The sequence below is a fragment of the Carassius gibelio genome, chromosome B8 (genome assembly GCF_023724105.1).
Source record: "Carassius gibelio isolate Cgi1373 ecotype wild population from Czech Republic chromosome B8, carGib1.2-hapl.c, whole genome shotgun sequence".
NCBI lineage: Eukaryota > Metazoa > Chordata > Actinopteri > Cypriniformes > Cyprinidae > Carassius > Carassius gibelio.
In genome coordinates, this window is record NC_068403.1 from 13,749,829 (window position 1) to 13,772,778 (window position 22,950).

Sequence of the window (22,950 nt, forward strand, 5' to 3'; positions counted from 1 at the left end):
AATACAATTTAAAAAAAAAAAAACTAAAAAAAAACACTTGTCTCATCAGTCCATTTCATTTGGAACTCTCCCATGGATGCCGTTTTTGCTCAGACTCTTTCTTATTGTTGAATCATGAACACTGACTTTAATTGAGGCAAGTGAGGCCTGCAGTTCTTTAGATGTTGTTGTGTTCTTCGTCTGTGCGCTCTTGGAGTAATTTTGGTAGGCCGGCCACACCTGGGACGGTTCAGCACTGTTCCAAGTTTTCTCTATTTGTGGATAAAGATTCTGACCGTGGTTCTGAACTTAGAAATGGCTTTATAACCCTTTCCAGACTGATACATGTAAACTGTTTTTTTTTCTCATGTGTTCTTGAATTTCTTTAGATCGCGTCATGATGTGTTGCTCTTCAAGCATGCTTCACTTTGGCAGAAAGGTTCTTTTTATGATTTCTTGATTCAGCAGGTCCGGCAGTAATTATGCCCGGGTGTGGGTAGTGAAATTTTACTCCGCTTTTTTAAATAATGGGGTTACTTACATTTCTTTCATGATTTAACACAAGGGGGCAATTCTTTTTTCATGTAAGGCCAGGTATGTTAAAATGTTAAAACAACTTTTTTTCCCTTAATAAATTAAATCATAATTTAAAAACTGCATTTTGTATTTACTTGCATTATCTTTGTGCGGTATTAAAACTGGTTTGATGATCAGAATCTTATATATATATATATATTTATATATATATATACACATTTATATATACATACATACATTAATTAATTTATATAAATATTTGGGCTTACAGATTCTCATTCTGGATATTTTCTGGCAGCAGTGTCAGAAGTCACAATGGCACATTCAGCACTTTGGCTGGTGTTGTTGCACTGGATGTTCCTCCAATCTCCAAGCAAGTGTAACAATTTAACCCAAGCCGAACTGCAAGAACTGGAGATGATCAGCACCTGGGTCATCACCCGCAGTTTTCCCTGCAGTGCCACCTGCGGACTTGGCCTCCGCACTCAAGAGCTCTGCCCTACTGGGGGAAACCGAAACATCTCCAGCACCTCCTGCAAGATGAGGACCATCCGCTGCCTAGACACCTGGCAGTGTGGACTAAAGACCCAAACAACTACTGCTGGTCAGCGCCTGGTGCTAGACTGCTTAGAGGAAGTGATGGAAGCCATGGGCCGCTTTGCATTTGTGGTGTCTTGGCGCTTCGCCGGTGGAATCATCACTTCTGATGACTCGTTATTCAGCCGCTATGAAGCCCTGAGCCTGGACAAGGTGGTGCTAGACCCCCTTAGAGAAAAGGATTCTGGGACATACCGCTGTGACGTACTAGACACCGGCAAACGAAGAGTGAAGAGGATGTATAAAGGGGTGAAAGTTTTATCACCTAAAGAAGTGAGTTTAGACTTTGCTAAAGGTCTGATTCACTGGGAAAACCCTGAGAGTCTGTTTCCTAACACGACGAGCACAGGAAACCCGTATCCCAGCAGCATCGTCCGAAACATGGCACTGATAAGTGTGTCCGTATCTGCTGCAATAGCAGCACTCATCCTTCTGCTCTTGTGGGGATTTTACCGGATAACACTTAGAAGAACAGCTCAACTTTCCCAGAACAATGTTTGAAAACGCTTAAAAGATTAAAAAAGTCCTTAGTCACTGATGCAAAGTGTTAAGAATGAGTTTGACCAAGTCATAAATGCATGCGATTGAAAAACATGTTCAGACTATCTGTGTACTATTTATAGAGCAGAGCTGTTAATGAACTGTGAACTGAAAAGATTCACATTACATTTGTGTTAAAAGGTCAGAGAGTTCACGGCATCAACAATGGGTTGAGTATAGTCACAGGTTCCTAATATGGATGCCAGGAAACAATGCTTAAAATATTCACTTGCTCACCCTCAAAAGTTGTTCCAAACGTACACAAGTTACTTTTTTCCATTTAGCACAAAATATATTTTTAAGAATGTTGACAGTAGCCATTAACATGATTAATCAACAGTATTCAAACTATCTTTTTTTGTGTTTAGCAGAAGAAACTCCTGCAGGTTTGGAACAACTGGAGGCTGAGTAAATGATGACCAAATAACTTTTTGGGTAAACTATCCCTTTAAATTGTACTTAAAGCAGCCTTACTTTAAAACAATCACATACATTATAACAGCGGTTGATAATTCAGTTGACAAAAGATAATTAACCATAACGATTTTCAGATTAAAATACATTTCTAGCACGGTATGTTCTTCAAAAAGAAGAAGAAAAAAAGTCTTAATAAGATAGATTTATTCACTTTGTTAGAATAGTTGAAGGGACTTTTTAAAATGAATAAAAAATGTATAATATACGTTTTAAGGAACAAAATGTTCCTATGTAAGAGGAACAGAAGAGCCTCACACTCATTTAAATGAACTGGAATTTTATTCAGGACGTTTAACAGGTCAAAGTGTGCCCACACCTCAAAAACAAACTCTCTATCAAACAAATAAACCAGTGAAAGGTGCTCTGTGAGCGCAGGAAAAATCCACAAACACTCTACAACTCAAACTTAAGGCAGAGAGAGGAATAACGTCCACCTCCCACAGCAGAATGTGACATCAGTGAAAACTGGAACGGTGTTCAAACCATCCAGAAGCAGGAGTGCTGTTCCTCCATCAGCACTGGATTAACAGCAAAACATTGGATAGTTTGTAAGGACTAGTGCCAGTGTGAATAAACTCCTTTATACACATTGGTGTAGTTATTTCTTTAGCTCTAAGCAAGTAAATGTAGACCCCAGAAATCTTAAGACTAGTCTACATCCGGTTAGGTGAAAAAAAAGTTGCAAAAAGAAATACAAACTTTTACAGGCAAACAACACAACAGTCATTCAGTGTGTATTTAACAACCTGCCATGTGTCAATGTGTGTGTGTTTTAAATATACATGACATCACAACTAGCAAAAGGTGCATTGTTAATCTTTGAAAAGAAAAAAGAAAAAGTAATTTTTCTCATTCAAAGAGAGTATCCTCACATTAGGACAAGGTTGCAAGCAAGAAACCCACAGAAAAATAGGTGAGATTTGAAAACAGACACACTATCATTATGACACGCTGGTTTCATGGTCATTTTCAGCATGCGAGATACAGCATCAAGAGATACAAAGCAGCCCAGCCTGTGATCTGCTTCTTGTGGACAGTGTATCAGTTCATCAAGCCATCTTTCATAAGCGATAACCATGAAATCACCCTCACATATTCCCATTCAAAAACAGAAGAACAAGTGAAACAAATAAACAAAGCAGCAAAAAGAAAAATCTAAATACAAATTCTCCAACTCATTCTTAGCTCTTTTGATTTGTCCAGCACACAAAAACATGCAACAGGCCGACTCTCAGACAGCATGAAAATCTCCAGCCACTCTTATATATTAAAAAAAGGATAATAATAATAATAATAATACACATCCAGACCTAAGACGGTCACATATTGCTCTAAGGATAAAAAACACTATTCAATCACAATTTCATGCTACTTCTATTTGTAGCATTCTGCGATACAGTAATCCGTTACTTGTGATAATATTTCTCTTGCAGTATATTGTGTTCAACAGCTGCTCAGCTCGAGATCTAACAAGCAATTCCATATACAAAACCTTTGTCATGCTGTTTAGTCATCAAATTATTCACTCAAGCATTCAGGGGAATCTCCGATCATTCCAGGGCAGCCAATCCTAAACAAATGCAACTTCTAGAAGCCTATTTAAATCTTCAAGATACATTCAATTTGGTCACAGAAAGAAGACATATGGGTCCTGATTGTTGAAATATGACTCAGTCATTCTCTGTCTGGAATCTCACACACTTCTGAAAATTGTACTGGACACCTTTGTTTGATTTTTTACAAAGTCAGCCATCACAAGCAACATGCTGATACAAGCAGCATCCAATAACGCAGACTGACTGGAACCATTATGGAATGAATCTTTTGCTACAAGTTTATACGTTAACAGCTTAAGAACGTATAATTAATGCTGTATGAAAGCTTAAGCATCCACGACCAAACAACATCGAGAGTCAAGCCCATAAAGCCGATCAAAAGTGGCGCCTCTTTGGTAATATCATCCCCAATATTAAAATGGAAGACTCGATCAAATTCAAATCCCTGAATAGTGTTGTTATTTTCCTCAAGATGCAAAAAAATGAGACTTTGTTCCCCAAACATCAGCAATGAGCCCATTTTTTAAGAGAAACGACAGTATTAGCACCAAGCAACTTCTGAATCAGTCAGTGGCTAAAATGACCCATTGAATAAAAAACAAACACTTGTCCGTTTGCTAGAGTTTGCTTGGTCTTTGACATCAGCTGGTAATGTTTGCTAGCAAGCTGATGAACAATTTGGTTTGATTGGTAAATGCATTCATGATGTTTCTGCTGGTGTATAGGAAGGATCCGTATGTAAGGCATCATCTGCAGCTCCGGGGGTTTGTGTGTATCACATTCAGAAAAGACTGATTATGAAGCCCCATGTTATCCACCGTCACTGAGATCTTGGATGGTGACCACGAGAAAAAAACAGTAAGTATGGATTTTTCAAAACATCCATCTTATTGGACACAATGGAAGTTTTCAGTCTTTAAAATGTGTACAGCAGACGAGGACTTGAAAAATGCTGAGACAGGGCTTCTACCACAAATACTAGTTTATGGAAATAACCAACTGATGATCCACCTCTGCTAATGCAATTAAAACCAATTATGAGTGCAGGAGGTTTAACTAGCTTCCGTTCAAGCCCTTTTTTTTTTTTTACCAGTGTCAGAGTACTAAAATATCTCCATTCCAAAATGTATAAAATCTGGCAACCTAAAATATGATTGCCTTAAATGTTAGATCCTTAAGAAGTATAAAACCGAAAGCTCAGGGATGAAATGAGCACATTCAGGGTGTTAAAGGAAAAGAAGCCCTTAGATAAAACTTTTGTCTTTCTATGGATTGAGTGTGGGCGAAGTCCACATCCATAAATGGGAGAGTCTAAACAGGAAACGGATGATGTAGGATCCTAGAGATGTGAGGAGGAGCAATGGAGAACGTCTCATTTTGGGAAAACAACCACTGAAAGAGTGCAGCAAGTTCTCAAGTGCTATCGAAGCCTATCTCTTCCCAGTTTTCATGTACGATGGGATGCCTCCTCGTGCTGTCAGCCCCTCAAAGCGCTTGTATGTGTAGTTGATGAACACCCAGTCTTTACTCTTCAGATCCGCCTCAGTGTGGTTGGACACAGGAGCGACTTTAGAGAAAGAGGGAGGGACAGTAAGAATAAGATGTTTTGAAATACATAACAGCTCCAAAGAAATGTTATGTACTTTAGAAAGCACTAAAAACAAACCTGAAGGCTGGAGGATGTCTGAATCAGGAAACTCGTCAAAGTTGGAGGTGTCGTCAATGCTTTTGATCTCAATTGGAATAGCCGCTGGTCTCTCCCTAGGGGGGGAAATTGAGCAGCAAATAAGCATACCGGAATGATTTCTGAAAGATCATGTGACACTGAAGACTCTGTAGTCTTGTTGAAAAAATAATAATTCTTAACTGACCCCAAACTTTTTAATAATTGAAAAATGTTTGCTTTGCAAATGTCAGACAAAGAGTAGCCATATAACCTAGATTCACCAAAATAAGCAGTATCCAAATTTTAAAGAGCACACCGCATGGAATAATGTATCCCACAGTGCAATGTGCTCTACCTGAGCTTCTAATTGTAGCATGAATGAAAGAGCAGTAATACAAGCCCTAAAATTACCGTTTTCTTCCTGTCTGATTATTAGAACAAAATAATTTTTGAACAAAACTGGAATAAAAAATAAAAATAAATTAAATAACTAAAAACCATTTCTTGAATAACTGGATACTGGATACTACGTGCTGAATTAAACATGCAATGTGTCAAGGTCATGTGACAAATTAAAAGGGATCATTTGACAATGTAGCATATTAACGGTTTAAAATATTTATAATTAAAACGCAAAAGACATTATGCATGAATAGTAAGATGATTCCAGTTTAATCTGTGTGTGATGACAGTTTACCTGATATGGTCATAGTCCACTCCCTCAAAGAAAGGGTTCGTTTTGATCTCCTCCACTCCAGTGGCTCCAATCCTGTGTTCACTCTCACAGCAGAACCTGGTGGAAGACAACAAAACATGAAGAAAAACAGCCTGCTCAATATAAACCACGTCTGGTGTAGTTTCACAACATGGTTAATGAAAGCAAAATCCACTGGGTTGAGAGAAGTGCTACAGCTAAGATAGAGTACAAAATAACCACAGCAAAAAGAGATGAACATGAAGAATGGGAGAATGATAGGCAGTGACGAGGCTAAACCTGAGGATAAGATCCTTGGCCTTTTCTGAAATGGGAACCTCAGGTGGAAATGTCAAAGTTTCCCGCCAGTTCATCACTTTCCTGTAAGTTTCCTGAGGCGTCTCAGAGCAAAATGGAGGGTAACCTGAAAAAACCCACACAAACACTTTAGCCATATACGGTATCTAAAATACTCATTTTATTTTTGAACCAAAAATCAACTCACCTATCAGCATTTCATACATAATGACGCCCAAACTCCACCAATCACAAAGCTTGTTGTACCCATTTTGCATAAACACTTCTGGAGCGATGTAGTCAGGGGTTCCAACAGTGGAGAAAGCCTGAAAAACCACAAATAATTTGTCTACTCTTTTTCTTCTGATACAACACAAGAAACATTGTAAGATCTACTGGATTACACAAGAGAACATCGTAACCCCTTCCATGGTACTTCTACAATCATCGTCTACCATATTAAGAACACGTTCATTTCACAATAACTTCCTAAAACACTGGATTAATCTGTACCCACCCACCCACTGTGTGTAGAACAGTGCTAGGTCAAGAGAAATCTCTTACCAACTGTCTCCGGTTTCGTTTCCATGTTTCTGCTTTCCTCTTTGAGTTCATGTTCTGTAATGCTGAAATAAAAAAATATATATAAATATATATATTTTTTGAGCAAGCATGCATTACATTTAAACTGCTGAAAAGACAGTTTTAATGCTACAAAAATATATATTTCAAATAAATGCAGTTTTTTTTTAAGCATCCAGAAAAAAAGAATCATGGATTCCATAAAAATGAAGCAGCACAACGGTTTTCAATATCGATAATAATCAGAAAAGTTTTCAAATCATTAGGATGATTTCTGAATGATAATGTGACAGGAGTTATGGACCGTGATAAGTCTTACTGAAGTCGCTGGGAAGGCTGTGGTTAAGGTTTCTGTAGAACTCTGTGCGGTGAGCTTTCTTCAGACCAGTGCATAGGCCAAAATCAGACAACTTCACATGGCCCTGAAAGAGCAAAATGACATTGTGAATGAGAATCACTCATTAGATCAAAGCTATGTGACCCTGCTAGACCATTAGATTGAGCTATAATGTCACACTGTCACATTTTACCTATATTTTCAATATACATTCAAATACAGTTTAATATATATATATATATATATATATATTTTTTTTTTTTTTTACCCTTGAGTCCAGCAGGAGATTGTCTGGTTTGATGTCTCTGTGGATGAAGCCCATCTGGTGAATGGAGTCAATAGCCAGCACAGTCTCTGCGATATAAAACTGTGTGGCCTCCTCTGTTAAAGTGTCTTTCTTCATCAGTAGAGTCATCATATCACCTGGGCAAACACACACATGCATATATCAGTCATCCTTTGGCGTGGCTTTCCTACCATAATTTTGACTGTAAAGGGATTTGACATCCTGCACTCACCTCCAGGCAGAAACTCCATGATGAGGTAGAGGTTCATCTTATCCTGAAAGCTGTAAAACATCTTCACCACCCAAAGACTGTCTGCCTCTACAAGGATGTCCCTTTCTGCTTGAATATGGCCAACCTTGAACAGAAAACAGAGACCTGTTAACAGATCAAAGAACTTTAAAGTGTCATGAAACCCTAAAACTATTTTTTTGATATGTGGACATATATGAACAGGTTGCACATCAGTGCAAACAACAATAGCACTCATTATGTCTATTAAGGGAAAAGTGGTTATTTGTTCATTTTTTTGGAGCAAAAGAAAAGTTTCATATACAAAAAGTGATGTATGTGTGTTAATTCAGAGTGGTGATTGGCGGCCGTGGCTGCAGAGTACGTGTCTACGTCAGCAGTTTCCCAAGTTTTTCCCATGTTGATCCAATCACTGTGCTGTATTATGCATGAGGTTATTTTACAACAAAGAATTGAAATCTGATGAACGAGCTTCTGCGCTGTCAGTTCATCTCTTTAAACATAACAGTAACAATATTTAATATGCAACAACATGTGGAGCATGCATGAGTGGTTTCTGCGCAGAACACTGTAATGAGTCACTGTGTGGATCATAATAGTTCACATCCAGACCAGAGCAAGCTTCCCTGGTGAAAGACCAGTGCTGAAACAGGGGGGTTTCATGACATTTTAAATGACATCTTTGAACATAAGTGACTCCATCAGTGAAGACTTACCTGTTCTTTCTCAAGCATATCAGCCTTACGCAAGATTTTCATGGCATAAACGTGTCCTGTGTCCTTCTTCTGAACTAACCGCACCTAGAGAAATAAAGAGGATTTTAAATGTGCTAAAAATCACAAAATACACTACAGTTCCGTTTTTTTTTTTTGTTTTTTTTTTTTATGAAAAAGTCTTTCATGGTCACGAAAGCTGCATTTATATTCAGTAAAAACAGTAATATATAGTTAAAATTTTCTATTTTAATATTGAAAAAATTATAATACAATGGCAGAGTATACACAAACATATATAACATATAACATATATGCCAAATACGACAAAAAAAAAAAAAATGTAATGAGGTCTATAACAGAAAGAAACTCATACTTCTCCGAAAGCTCCTCGGCCAATCACTTTGAGTGACTCAAAGTCCTCTAATCCAAGCCGTGTTCGTTTGAGACGAAGGAACTCTGTCTCTTTCCTAGCATGCTCAGACCGCCGTAGACGCTTCTGCAGGAGCAGAAAAGGCAGAAATTAAATCGACCGATCACATGAAATTACATTCTGATCCGATTTTTTTTAACCGATGGGGTGTATTTTTTCAAAAACGCTTTTTGAAAACGGAGTCAGGCCAAATACCAAAACAAACTTGTAGCCAATCAGCAGTAAGGGGCGTGTCTACTCATGAGTGCAGCCGAGCCGAGCGACAACAGAAAGATAGAGATGGCGGATAAAACAAAAAATAAAAAGGGAAACCATCTTCTGTGATTTGAAATATCAACACTGGACTACCAGAAATCACTTACCCCACCTTTAAAATGTAACAAAACCACCAATATCTAGACCAAGATGTTTGTTAATGTAAGCGAGGAAATGGTTTCAGAAAAAAAGGCCAGCATTTCAGAAATGCTCACCTCTTCATCACCTAGTCCCTCTTGGTCCATGACCTTCTCCAATTTCTGCTGCCTGTAAGACATAAAGAATAACGTTCAGACATGTGATGAAACACTAGCAGCAAGAGGCAGATTGCTTCACCGCACCAATGAAAGGTGTGGTCTTCTAGTCTGACATCATTTCAAGAGGGACCAAACCGAACGTCTAAAAGGGCCCCTGGAATCTGGGAGGTTCTTAAAGAAACAATGTGTGATAATGACAGATTGTCGTCACACCATATTGACTCAAACCTACAGTATGTGAAGAATTATATGCATGTGTCCAAATGCTTACGGATTCATTTAGACCCGCCAAACCTGTTCACTAGCGAAAGTTTCAAAACTACATGTGTGTCACTTATTTTAACTAGCACATGGGCTACAACAAATGTTAAATGGGAAAATGGAAAAGTCTATATCTAAAAATAACATGAAAACAAATGAAAAGTCTTTTGCCTTTTTGGGTCTCACCTCATTTCCCTTTCCTCATGCTGTGAGATCAGGTTGCTATAAAAATTCTCCAGAGTCACTTTGGCCATGGTGACCCTTTCCTTAGTGTGGTTGCTCATCGAGGAGCAGGACGTCTGACTTGTCATCGCCATGGTAAACTGGACAGGAAAACCATGTTACATCAGAATGGACAAAATTAGACATGTTTATAACTACAAAAAGGATACAAAATAGCCCAGGTCGTTTTAACACTTCACAAATCAGAGCTCTGAATCTGATATGGTTAGATACAATGCCTCCCAGTCTTCAATCTATGAGGGGTTTTCAGATGCCATGGACCCCCAAATACCACCATGCTTTCCATAACCAGCTTCCCAGGGGCTTCTTGAAAGTGAAAGGCAGCATTTAACAACATTTACACAGCAAGCCACAGTCTTTTAACACTCAATCTTCCACTTCCCAGAAGCTCCACGCCTGTAAGGTCTGACTGGACCTTTGTTGCGCCGTGGCCAAAACAAGCATTAAATACCGGCTAAAAACGTACATTTGTGTACATTTCTGCTTGGAAATTCAAACAAACGCTATATTTGTCATCTGACTCAACTTCCACAGCTGATGTCACTGAGACTGAGGTCTGGGAAAGAGGCGTTTGCAGACAGCAAGGGGAATTTTAGTCTGAATAAATCGTCTGACTAATAAAATGAAATGAAACCAAGTTGACAACGAATATCATAATGACATAAACATACCATCGGATGAACAAAACTTAATACTAATAAAGTCCATCATGGAAAGACACAACAAACAGAAAAACGGACAGAAACAAACACCGTAACCACGCATACTTAAGTTTGTCAGTGCATGCAAAGCCACGCTTTTAGTGGGTTTTTTTATTTAACATTTATGCCGTTTTAAAAGCAAAACCAAGGCTAATAAATTCTTATAATTATAATAATTACAGTCCTAAAGAGAAACTATGTAAAGTAAAAACACAAGAACTATTCTCACTTAGTAAGACTGTCAGTGTGCTAGCAGCAGCCGCTAACGTTAACTATCTGTTCAGACTCGTCTGCTCTCAAAGCAAAGTGTGAAACGGCTGAGATCCAGCTTAATTTCTAATAAGAGCTCAAGTGACTTTGGCAAAGTATAAACAACTACCGAAAACAAACTATTACCTTCTTGTAAACAATGTGTTTGTTTGAAATAATCCTTGTTTACTTACCTTCCACTCGACCGACCTCAAACTGACTTGCTCTAGTGGACGACAACGGACATTATTTCCGTCTTCCGGGTTTGTGCTTGAGTGGAAAAGAGAAGAAAATAAAAGTCCCCTTTATGTCTTCTAAAATATAATTATTAAAATTAGATACTTTTTATCAACATTTCCTTGATTAACTGACCTACTGAAAACAATTATTCTTCATTTCATCCATACATTTTATAAATAATTTTTTTATTTTATGCCTGAACACTGATATAGGTATATATTTGTTTGTGTTTTATTGAAATGTAAAACAAATACCCTTTTTTGACTAAAACAATAGCAGCAACAACAGAAGAAAGTTCTGTTTATATGGTCAAAGAATAAAATCGAAGAAAAATGTATAATTTTCAGAAGGGACTCAAGGTCTAGCTATCAGACTAAATATTTCTTTGTAAAATGTATTAAAATAAGTTCTTGACAAAACAATGTAAGGGAAAAAAAACAATAGGCTTTTTTTAGGTAAATTAAATAAATAAATCATAATAAATAATAGAAATGTGTAAATGTATAACATAATAAAACACGTAACTACTTACAACGACCTGACTCTTTGTCAAGTCAGCATATAGTTTTACCACGGTCACTTATTTTTCCAATAGATACGTTTTTTTTTTTTTTTTTTTTTTTTTTTTTTTTTTAATATGGTGATATTGGAATTTTCGTTTAGTTATTTTAGTTTTAGTAGGGTTTGTATGAAGGACTGAAGGATTGAAAAGAATCGAAACCACTGCTGTGGTAACAACTGTAACAGCTGTTCAATTTAACACATCCCCATCCGAGGGCGCTATTGTTCAAAGAAGTCTGGACACTAGATCAGCCTCCAAACCATCATGAGTGACTATTCACACGCGGACAGGTGAGGTACAGCTGCAGAATATTCCACTCTCAGAAAGAATTAGGTACAAAGATTCGGGTGGTACCCTATCAAAAGATACATTTAAAGAGTACAATATTAGTACTCTGAAGGTAAATATTAATACCTAAAGGATACATATCAGTCCCTAAATATGTACATATCGGTACCCAAATGTTAGTACATTTTAAGAGGGTAACTACCACCCCAGTGACAGCTTTTGTTAAAGTGTACCAGTATGACAAAATACATTTACAATTAAATATTAGATGCATGCTTCTTATTATGTTGATGAGAGAATACTGCTTTTAACAAATGTAACATATTAAGAAAGTTGTGCAAATGAAGATGATCCTTAAATAATGAGGATTTGAAACTTCTTGGTTTTACCATACACCACAGATTTTTTATCTATCCATGTTAGATGACACAGCCTACTGTACATAAATGTTGCATGGGAGAATTAAAATATCACCTTTCTCTGCATGCAGAACTATGAGTTTATAGAACTAGTGAAGAGCTGCTTTTGGGGATTCTGACTAGATGCCTTGAGAGGTGATGACTGGAAAGTTACAGAGAGCCTTTTCAGCACTGTGCCCTTGAGAGACTGTCTCTTCTACAAGCCTACTGTTTGTCTGTTAAATACCAAATAAATGAGCTTCATTGAAAATCCTGGCCAGAAGCGTCACATTCCTTTACGGTTCTGCCTTACAAAGCCAAAAGCAGTAAAACTGCAACAGAAGAGGATTATCCCAATTCACATATTTATGCACTATTCAATACTTCAAATAATGTGAGTAGAATGCTCACAATAAACATTTAGAAAAAAAAGTTAACATTCCTGGATGATGCCCTTAATTAAACAGAACATGGTCAATTTTTTTTCTCCCAATCAAGAATAAGATTCCTTCATAATGAGGTTTTGTCTGATTTAGCTCGCTTCCTAGGTATGTACACACAAAGAAAAAGAAAGAGAAATGAGATTCAGAACAACTGACTTGAGAAGGCGGGCAAGACAAACTGGAAGTCCCACTTTTTTTCATAACTGAAGGCATGGCTAAAAGCTCCCTTTTCCCTTTCAATACATCTATCTGTATTAGATGCCATACTCAAGAACCATCTAGGAGTACCAAACCATAATTGTTCTCTTTTTAATATACACTGGAAGATTTTTTTTGTTCCCTATATTGATTTTTTTTTTACAGTTTTATGCTATTGAATAAAAGGAAACGATCCACTCGAAAGTCTCTGCTCATCATGACAGGACCTGGATCAATGAGCTGCATCTCGGGCCCATGACGTCACTTCCAGGGAGGCATGTTGTACATGTCCCCGTCCCTTGACTCCACCCCCGCGTCAAAACAGTGCCAAAGAGAGACGTGCAGAAAAGTGATCATCAAGTGTTAAAATCATTGTTTTGCAATTAAAAATTTTTGTTTGCAAAAAGAAAATTTATTTTCCTTAATACTTTAATTTTCGTTTGAAAAACTTTATTTTCATTTGCAAAACTTTATTTTCTTTTGCAAAACATAATTATTTTTGCGTATATATATATACTGCGTTAAAATTACTCCATACTATTCCACCATTCAGCACTAGTGCGAGAGTGGTTTGAGAATCACCCACAATTCAGGATGGTGTTTCTTCCACCATATTCTCCTTTCCTGAATCCTACTGAGGAATTCTTCTCCTCTTGGAGATGGAAAGTATATGATCGCAACCCTTACAACCAAGTAAGTCTTCTTCAAGCAATGGAAGAGGCCTGTGGAGATATTGGGGTACAAGCATGACTCGTGAAAATATTTTCTGTGATGTTGATGAAACTCTCTGGTCAGATGTAATTGAGAGGCATGATCAATAAAATAACTGATTCAATGAATGCAGTACATGTATCACTTTATTTTTTATTTACCTATGTACTTATTTGCATTATATATATATTTTTGTGTGTGTGGCGTGACAACTTATTGTTATACACCTGAACTCCTCATTAAAGAACTTAATGAAAAACATGTATTTTCATTTATTTCTTTGTGAATCTTTAGCTGAATTTGTTATAAAATCAATAGAGAACACACTTTTAGTTTTGATGTTAATATTGAATTTTAATAAATGCATTACTAGAACAAAATGCTGTGTTTCATTGTACAGTGAATACTTAACGGTTTCACCAGCATAAGAGTGTGTTTAGTTTGCAGTATTAACTGTAATTAAGGAAAAACTGTAATTAAAGTATTAAAAGGTAAGAAAACTACATTATCTCTCAGTTATTCCCTCAACACTATGTCAGAATAAACAACATAGTGGACAGTTGTCCAATGATTTCTTTATATAGATGTAATTACAAAATAGGAGCGATGATAATGCAAGTGTAATGAACCAAGTTCACACAGAACATCAGAGAATAAACAGAAAGCCACATGATGAATATAGAGCAGATCTCTCCCCGCCAGAGATCAGGTCCAGAACCAGACAGCAGGTGAGCGTGATGCAGGGATTGAGACGGGTGATCCTGACGAGTGAAGAACCAATGGTGAGCACGGGAGGGAGTAGATTCATCTTGAGAGAGACAGGAAACAGGGACTAAAAGACCAGGCACGAACATGGGAGACTTCAAACAACGATCTGACGTTGACGTTCAAACAACGATCTGACAAACAATGCCTCCTGGAATTCCCAGACGAACCTACCTGTCGATTGTAATCATCAATAAGGGAGTGATCCAGGATGTCCCTAGCAGGTACCCAACTCATCAAAACAAAACATCCGAATAAAAAAAAAGTGCCCACCAAGCTTGCCGGGAATGGAGTCTTTTAGCAGATCTATATATTAAAGAGTCTGATTAGTCGGTCCAAATGATAAAAAGTTACCTCCGACCCTTCTAACCAATGACACCATTCCGCCAATGACACCATTCCGCCAACTTCACGGCCAGCAATTCTGTAACCAATGTCATAGTTATGTTTGGCAGATGATAGACGATAGGACAAAAAAGACAAAAGGATGCTTCTGGTCGTCTGAGGAAGCATGTTGGGAAAGAACTGCACCTACCCCCCAATGCATCGACCTCCACCATGAACTGACGTGTGGGATCAGGGGCGGCTGTATCGGACCACCTGAACATAATTCTGGGGGAGGTCAAGGCAGTCAGAGGTGTGGCTAGTTGGCTGAAGTTAAAAATGAAACGCCAATAGAAGTTGGCGAATCCCAGACACAGCTGTAGGGCCTTACGGGAATCTGGACTTGGCCAATCTATCACAGCCTTAACCTTGTCAGGATCCATGTGCACTCCCTCAGAAGAGAATATGTAACCTAGAAATGAAACAGACTGTGCATGAAAAATGCATTTCTCCGCCTTGACAAAAAGTCCATTCTCTAGCCACCTCTGAAGCACTCGCCTAACGTGTTGAACTTGTTCCTGGAGAGACAAAGAAAAAATCTATGTCATCAAGGTAAACATATGAATTGATCTACCATGTCTCTCAACACGTCATTTACGAGTGCCTGAAAAACCGCTGGGGATTTGGAGAGCCTGAATGTCATAACCAAATATTCAAAAAGCCCTCTGGGGGTGATGAAAGTGGTTTTCTATTCAGGGATAGAAAGCAAGGGAAGTTTACATTTAGATGAAGACTTCCCTAGTAATAACTCTATAGCACAGTCATAGGGATGATGAGGAGGAAGAGAAGCAGTGCAAGGCTTACTGAACACCTCCTTTAGGTCCAGGTACTCTGCGGGAACGTTTGACAGAACCGGTGCCTTCTCCTGAAACACAAAACCAGACACAGGCAAACAAGCAGACAACGGACAGGACTGGTGACAGTGTTCGCTCCACATGGTTATGGAGTTCAAGCGCCAATCCACCTGAGGATTATGTTTCACAAACCAAGGATGGCCTAAAACAATGGGTGCAACAGGGGAGTCCAGGAGGAGGACTGGAATGGTCTCTGTGTGAGTGCCGGAGGTGATTAGGCTTATGGGACCAGTAGTAAGTGTTATGTTGGGGAGCCAAGCTCTCCCCACCTGCATGTGCTCGTGATTGATGACGGGATCGACCGTGTTTTCCGTACTGCTGCCTCGAACTCCAGTGCTTCCGGGAGTGCGTGTGAATCGAGTGCGTTGCTGCAGCTGATCAATGTGGGCATCAACCCGTAGAGCCAAGTCAATCAATCCATTGAGTCTAGGAGGTAAATCCAGCATATAAATCTCTTTGAACAAGGTCGGACAGACCATGCAGGAACATATCCCACTCCGATTCCTCGTTCCATTTGAACTCTACTGCCAGCGTTCGGAATTCGATAGAGTAGTCCACAACAGAACAGTCACTCTGCCTAAGATCCGCGAGTATATAAATTTGAATATCCCTTGTTTACAGTGGCACTATATGCCAATTCTCACACACAAATTTCAGCTTCACTGGATTCACTTGAGATGTGGACAGGATGTGGGGTGAATAGTGGTTGAAGTGATGGAATAAGATTGAATATTATGCATCACATTTCTTTGCAACTGTTTTGTTTTCCACATATAGTCAGAGCTTCAAAAGCCACTTTACTGGTTTAAAATGCATCAGACCTGTAGGATTTCAGTTCCACTTTGGCATAAAGGTGTTTCACGTCAACAGTACGTAATGGTACTTTGTGACCGGTTATACCATTTCAGTCAATTAGACTTTATAATATCTAGGACTCTATAATACACCTGACACAATGTGATGCAAGGCGCAGCGCAAGTGTGTTTGCTAGTTCCAGTCCGGCACCGTTCGCATTTTCCCGTCCAGCGCCACATCGTTTAATTAGCACACCCATTTACGCTCATTTTTGCGCACATGGGTGTGCTGGTCTAAAAAAGAGGTGTGTTCAGGTACATTGCTGGTGCATTGCTATTTTAAGGAGCTGAAAATAGAATGCGCCATAGACCAACTCAAACCTGGTCTAAAGTCTGGCGCAATGTTTTTTCTTTGTTATTTAAGGAGCGTACATGCTGCTTATTAAACACAGGGACGCACAGCAGTACACAAACATGCCAAATATTAAAAATTAAAGGATTGCAATGCATAAGATTTTTTTATATATGAATGGATAGTCATCACATGTATCAGAATTAGGCTATTTGCTCGCACACGAACAACTCCGTTTCATCCTGGAGACGTGTTCTGTCTTTGCGCTTGCCAAATGTAAATAGCAAACCTATCATGGCACAAGCACAACTAGGACTTGGGGAATGGGAATGGAAGATGAGACTCTAATTGGTTTATTGCATGTTACGCCCAAAAAACCCCCATTACTCTTTAAGAGAATAGGGACAACACGTTTAGACCATATGCCCGAGCGCGCCAACTGTTTTTCAGTCGTTAAAATAGCAAAAGTGGATTTGGACAAGCCCTGAGTGCACCTGCGCTGTGCTATTTACACTTTGTGTTTAGATCGTTAAAATATGGCCCTTAGTGTTTTGAGGCCTGTATAAAGCTTTGTTTTACCTTTCAAGGCATTACAACAATATCTTGCTGTGAGTGAGGCCCCACATGTGTCATATAAGCTAATTCCTGTCAAAATGCTAGTCTTTGTGTGACAACATCTTGTTTGATGACGATAATCACACAAAATTTTTGAAATAAATATTTTTATTATAGCTTAAAATGTGACCAAATGGCCATGTGCCTGCAAACACTGGCATAATGCCTTGTGTGTGTGTGTGTGTGTGTGTGTGCTCTTGTTTTTGTGACATATCAGGACACAACTCTGTATAATGACATGGGTATGACACGGGTATTACAAGGAGAGGGTGACTTATGAGGACATAACCCATGTCCCCATTTTCCAAAACACTTATAAATCATACAGAATGTTTTTTTTTTTTTGGAAAAAGTAAAAACGCACACAGTTTCCTGTGAGGGTTAGGGTTAGGTGTAGGGTTGGTGAAGGGCGATAGAATATACAGTTTGTACAGTATAAAAACCATTACGCCTATGGGATGAACCCACTTTTCACAAAAACAAACGTGTGTGTGTGTGTGAATACCGTTTTTCATACTTTGCCTTTGTTTTCTTTATTACACCTTTAAAACGTATACTTTTGCTCTCCTTAAATGGATTTACAGTATATGCATAGGAATTACATCTTGTGCTATGTGGTGTATAGTCTCAGTGAAGATTCCTGACCTTTCTAATACAGTAGCTGTTTTTGGTAATTCTGCGCCATGCATGTCTTTAAAACCACAATATACAGGACAACATGACGTCGAATCAAGCATTACTAGACATTTAATACATATATTGTTGTTTTTCTTGTTATTTTGAAACAAAAACATGAATTAAATTTAATTAATTAAATGAATACATAAATAATCAAGGGGCTGGCTTAATATAAGCCAATAGAATGTTTTTTTTTGTGTTTGAGTGGGCATTTACAGAAAGAAAGAAAAATTGACAATGCTTTTTTTAATTTCATTTTAGATTAACAGTCTCTTAATAGCCAATGTAGAAGATAACTATAACTATAACTTAAATGCAAATTTTAAGAGATTTTAAAAGATTAAAACCATTTATTGACTTTTCACACACTTTTTTTTTTGACAAACATGACTTAATTAATCAGGAAATTATACATTACAAATACATTAAATTAATTGCCTTGGTTCATAAAACTTGTAGCACATTAAACTATCAAAAGGGATTTTGGATTTATTTGCACTCAAACTTGAGGCTTGAAAATATTTGGCCATGAATGACTTGAAATTGTGACAAAAATGGTGTCTAAAATTAATAATAAAAAATACAGCATGTTTGCTTAACATGGATTACAATGTCTAATGGTTTTGTCCAAATGCTTGCAGTTAACCTTAACAAAGCACTGATCTTCTAATCCCACTTCTTACCACAACACACAATTACCCACAAACCCCTGCTTTCTCCCACATATTTTATAACCCCTAACCCAACTTTATAGTCAAGTCAAGTCACCTTTATTTATATAGCGCTTTAAACAAAATACATTGCGTCAAAGCAACTGAACAACATTCATTAGGAAAACAATGTGTCAATAATGCAAAATGCAGTAAAAAAGGCAGTTCATTATTGAATTCAGTGATGTCATTTCTGTTCAGTTTAAATAGTGTCTGTGCATTTATAAGTCAACGATACCGCTGTAGATGAAGTGACCCCAACTAAGCAAGCCAGAGGCGACAGCGGCAAGGAACCGAAACTCCATCGGTGACAGAATGGAGAAAAAAAACCTTGGGAGAAACCAGGCTCAGTTGGGGGGCCAGTTCTCCTCTGACCAGACGAAACCAGTAGTTCAATTCCAGGCTGCAGCAAAGTCGGATTGTGCAGAAGAATCATCTGTTTCCTGTGGTCTTGTCCTGGTGGTCCTCTGAGACAAGGTCTTTACAGGGGATCTGTATCTGGGGCTCTAGTTGTCCTGGTCTCCGCTTTCTTTCAGGGATGTAGAGGTCCTTTCTAGGTGCTGATCCACCATCTGGTCTGGATACGTACTGGATCCGGGTGGCTGCAGTGACCCTCTGATCTGGATACAGACTGGATCTGGTGGCTACGGTGACCTCGAAATAAGAGGGAAACAGACAAATATTAGCGTAGATGCCATTCTTCTAATGATGTAGCAAGTACATAGGGTGTTATGGGAAGTGTTCCCGGTACCGGTTTACCTAATTAATGCAGCCTAAAAATCCTTTAAAGGGTTAGTTCGCCCAAAAATGAAAATTATGTCATTAATAACTCACCCTTATGCTGTTCCAAACATGTAAGGCCTTCTTTTATCTTCGGAACACAGTTTAAGATATTTTAGATTTAGTCAGAGAGCTCTCGATCCCTCCATTGAAGCTGTGTGTACGGTATACTGTTCATGTCCAGAAAGGTAAGAAAAACATCATCAAAGTAGTCCATGTGACATCAGAGGGTCCGTTGGAATTTTTTGAAGCATCGAAAATACATTTTGGTCCAAAAATAGCAAAAACAACGACTTTATTCAGCATTGTCTTCTCTTCCGTGTCTGTGTGAGAGAGAGTTCAAATCAAAGCAGCTGGATTTCCGGTTCGCGAACAAATCATTCAGTTCACCAAATCGAACTGAATCATTTTAAACAGTTCGCATCTCTAATACGCATTAATCCACAAATGACTTAAGCTGTTAACTTTTTTAATGTGGCTGACACTCCCTCTGAGTTCAAACAAACCAATATCCCGGAGTAATTAATGTACTCAAACAGTACATTGACTGAACTGCTGTGATGAACACCGAGCCGAGCCAGATAACGAACAATAGATTGAATCCTTCAGGAGTGAAGAACCGGTTGCATCGGTGTTCGGATCACCAGTAGTTCTTTCGGACAGTTCGATTCAATAAACCGGTCATTTTTGGGCGAAATAACCCTTTAATGGATTTGGATATTAAAAGCATATTAGGATGTTATGTGTAAGCCAGGTTAAAGAGATGGGTCTTCAATCTAGATTTAAACTGTAAGTGTGTGTCTGCCTCCCGAACAATGTTAGGTAGGTTATTCCAGAGTTTAGGCGCCAAATAGGAAAAGGATCTGCCCCTGCAGTTGATTTTGATATTATAGGTATTAAAAAAATACCTGAGTTTTGAGAACGTAGCGGACGTAGAGGATTATAATATAAAAGGAGCTCATTCAAATACTGAGGTGCTAAACCATTCAGGGCTTTATAAGTAATAAGCAATATTTTAAAGTGACACATGCTAAGACAGACCGGGTTAAATACACAAGGAGAGACAAACGCTAATGGGAAATAGACAGAGTGTGATGATTGGTAACTATTGACAGCTGGGTGCGATAATTAAGCAGAGAACATGAGGAATGTGATCATAAAGTGACAGACACCGTGGGGAAGGAGGACATCTAGTGGATTCCCAGGGAACACAACCCAGACACTGTGACAATACCCCACCTCTACGGAGCGGCTCCCAGATGCTCCATGACACAAAACAGAGACCAGGAGGGAGGAGGACAGGTGGAGGCTCAGGGGGAGGCACGGAGGGCCAGAAAAAAAACATGGGGAACAGACAAAAAACAGGGAGACCAGGAGGGAGGTGGACCGGAGGAGGTTCAGGGGGAGGGACAGAGCGCCAGGCTAACAGAGGGGAACAGACAGAAAACACAACAGAAAACAAAAACCACAAAACATAAGTCCATTAAGGACATCACGTGGTGCCCACCAGGGCGGAACAGAAGGCGACCACAACCCTGTGGTCAAGGCAGAGTCCCCCCCAGGGTGGATCAGAAGACCACCACAACCTTGGTTTTAGGGCGGTAGCCCCCCAGGGTGGAACAGAAGATCACCACAACCGTGTGGTCAGGACGAAAGTCCCCCAGGGCGGAGCAGAAGACCACCACAACCATGTGGTCAGGGCAGAAGCCCCTCAGGGCGGAGCAGAAGACCACCACAGCCGTGTGGCCAGGATGAGAGCCCCCCAGGGCAGGGCAGAAGACCTCCACAACCATGTGGTCAAGATGAATGCCCCCCAGGGTGGAACAGAAGACCACCACAATCATGTGATGAAACTCGATGACCACAACCGTGTGATGAAACTCTGGTAATACCCTGGTGTTTCTACTGGACTCTGGTGAGTAGCCCTGACTCTGGAGGGTCATCAGTGACTAGCCCTGACTCTGGAGGGTCATCGGTTACTAGCCCTGACTCTGGAAGGTCATCGGTGACTAGCCCTGACTCTGGAGGGTCATCGGTGACTAGCCCTGACTCTGGAGGGTCATCGGTGACTAGCCCCTTACTCTGAAGGGTCCACGAACACCTGACTCGACTCTGGAGGGTCAATAGGAACCTGACTCAACTCTGGAGAGTTCACTGGAATCTGACTCGACTCTGTAGAGTTCACTGGAACCTGACTCGACTCTGGAGAGTTCACTGGAACCTGACTCGACTCTGGAGGGTCAACTGGAACCTGACTCGACTCTGGAGGGTCAGCTGTGACTGTCATCTTGTGCAGCGGCACTGGGCAAGCAGCCCTCTTGGGCCATGACTCTGGACAGGTGGCCATCTTGTGCCATGGTGCTGGATTGGTGGCCATCTTGGGCCATGACTCCGGACGGGCGGTCATCTTGGACCGTGGCTCTGGACCGGTGGCCAACTTGGGCATTGGCGATGGGTTAGTGGCCATCTTGTGCTGTGGCACTGGGCTGGCAGCCATCTTGTGCTGTGGCGCTGGATTGGCGGCCATCCTAGGCCATGACTCTGGATGGGCAGCCATCTTGGACCATGGCTCTGGACCAGTGGCCATCTTGGGCATTGGCACTGGGTTAGCGGCCATCTTGTGCTGTGGTGCTGGGCTGGCGACCACCTGGTGTTGTGGCGCTGGGCTGGCGGCGATCTTGGGCTGTGGTGCTGGCTCAGCAGCAATGACGTGAACAGTTTTGGGAGTCTCTAGGACCTTTGACAGCGTGGAGAAATAATCCAGCAATGTGTCAGCGGCCATCTTGGGCGTTGGCGATGAGCTGGCGGCCATCTTGCACCGTGGTGCTGGACTGGTGACCACTTTGTGCTGTGGCGCTGTGTTGGCATCCATCCTGCCTCATGGCGCTGGTCTAGCGGCCATCGTGGGCAGTGGCGCCACAATGGTGGACGTGCGCTTCTTCTCCCCTCTCCTTCCAGCATGGTGAGACGGTGGCTCTGATCCATCCCAGACGAGCCCCAGGTCGAAGGGAGGCCATGGCTGAGAGCGATGCTGAGCCTCCACTCGACCACTCCCGCCTCGGCGACCTCCCCTGGTCCCCCGAAAAACCACCAGGCGAGTTCCCTCAAACACATTCCTCCTCCGCTCTGTGGCTGGGGAGGAGACACAAGCAGACATACCCCTGGTTCTCTGTGTGACGGAGTCCTTCTGTCACGACCGGGATACAAGGATTCAAGGAGAGAGAACCAATTGAGAGTAAGTTTTTATTAAGGGGAAATCCAAAGAGAA

General features: G+C 40.1%; 2 protein-coding genes across 2 annotated transcripts; one reads left to right on the forward strand and one right to left on the reverse strand.

The window, feature by feature from the left end:
• The first annotated feature begins 781 nt into the window (after window positions 1-781).
• Window positions 782-1,707, forward strand: tmem81 (transmembrane protein 81). Its single transcript, XM_052563666.1, has one exon. It carries the CDS (start codon window positions 832-834, stop codon window positions 1,612-1,614), a length of 783 nt encoding a protein of 260 aa, XP_052419626.1. The 5' UTR covers window positions 782-831; the 3' UTR covers window positions 1,615-1,707.
• Window positions 1,708-2,390: 683 nt separating this feature from the next.
• On the reverse strand, window positions 2,391-11,181 carry stk38a (serine/threonine kinase 38a). The gene is made up of 14 exons (XM_052563665.1): window positions 11,105-11,181; window positions 9,904-10,040; window positions 9,415-9,466; window positions 8,888-9,010; window positions 8,515-8,598; window positions 7,781-7,904; window positions 7,531-7,685; window positions 7,245-7,347; window positions 6,908-6,969; window positions 6,552-6,669; window positions 6,347-6,470; window positions 6,050-6,145; window positions 5,353-5,447; window positions 2,391-5,253 (listed from the first exon to the last, which is right to left on the reverse strand). Exons 2-14 carry the CDS (start codon window positions 10,032-10,034, stop codon window positions 5,117-5,119), a joined length of 1,404 nt encoding a protein of 467 aa, XP_052419625.1. The 5' UTR covers window positions 10,035-10,040; window positions 11,105-11,181; the 3' UTR covers window positions 2,391-5,116.
• Window positions 11,182-22,950: the final 11,769 nt, after the last annotated feature.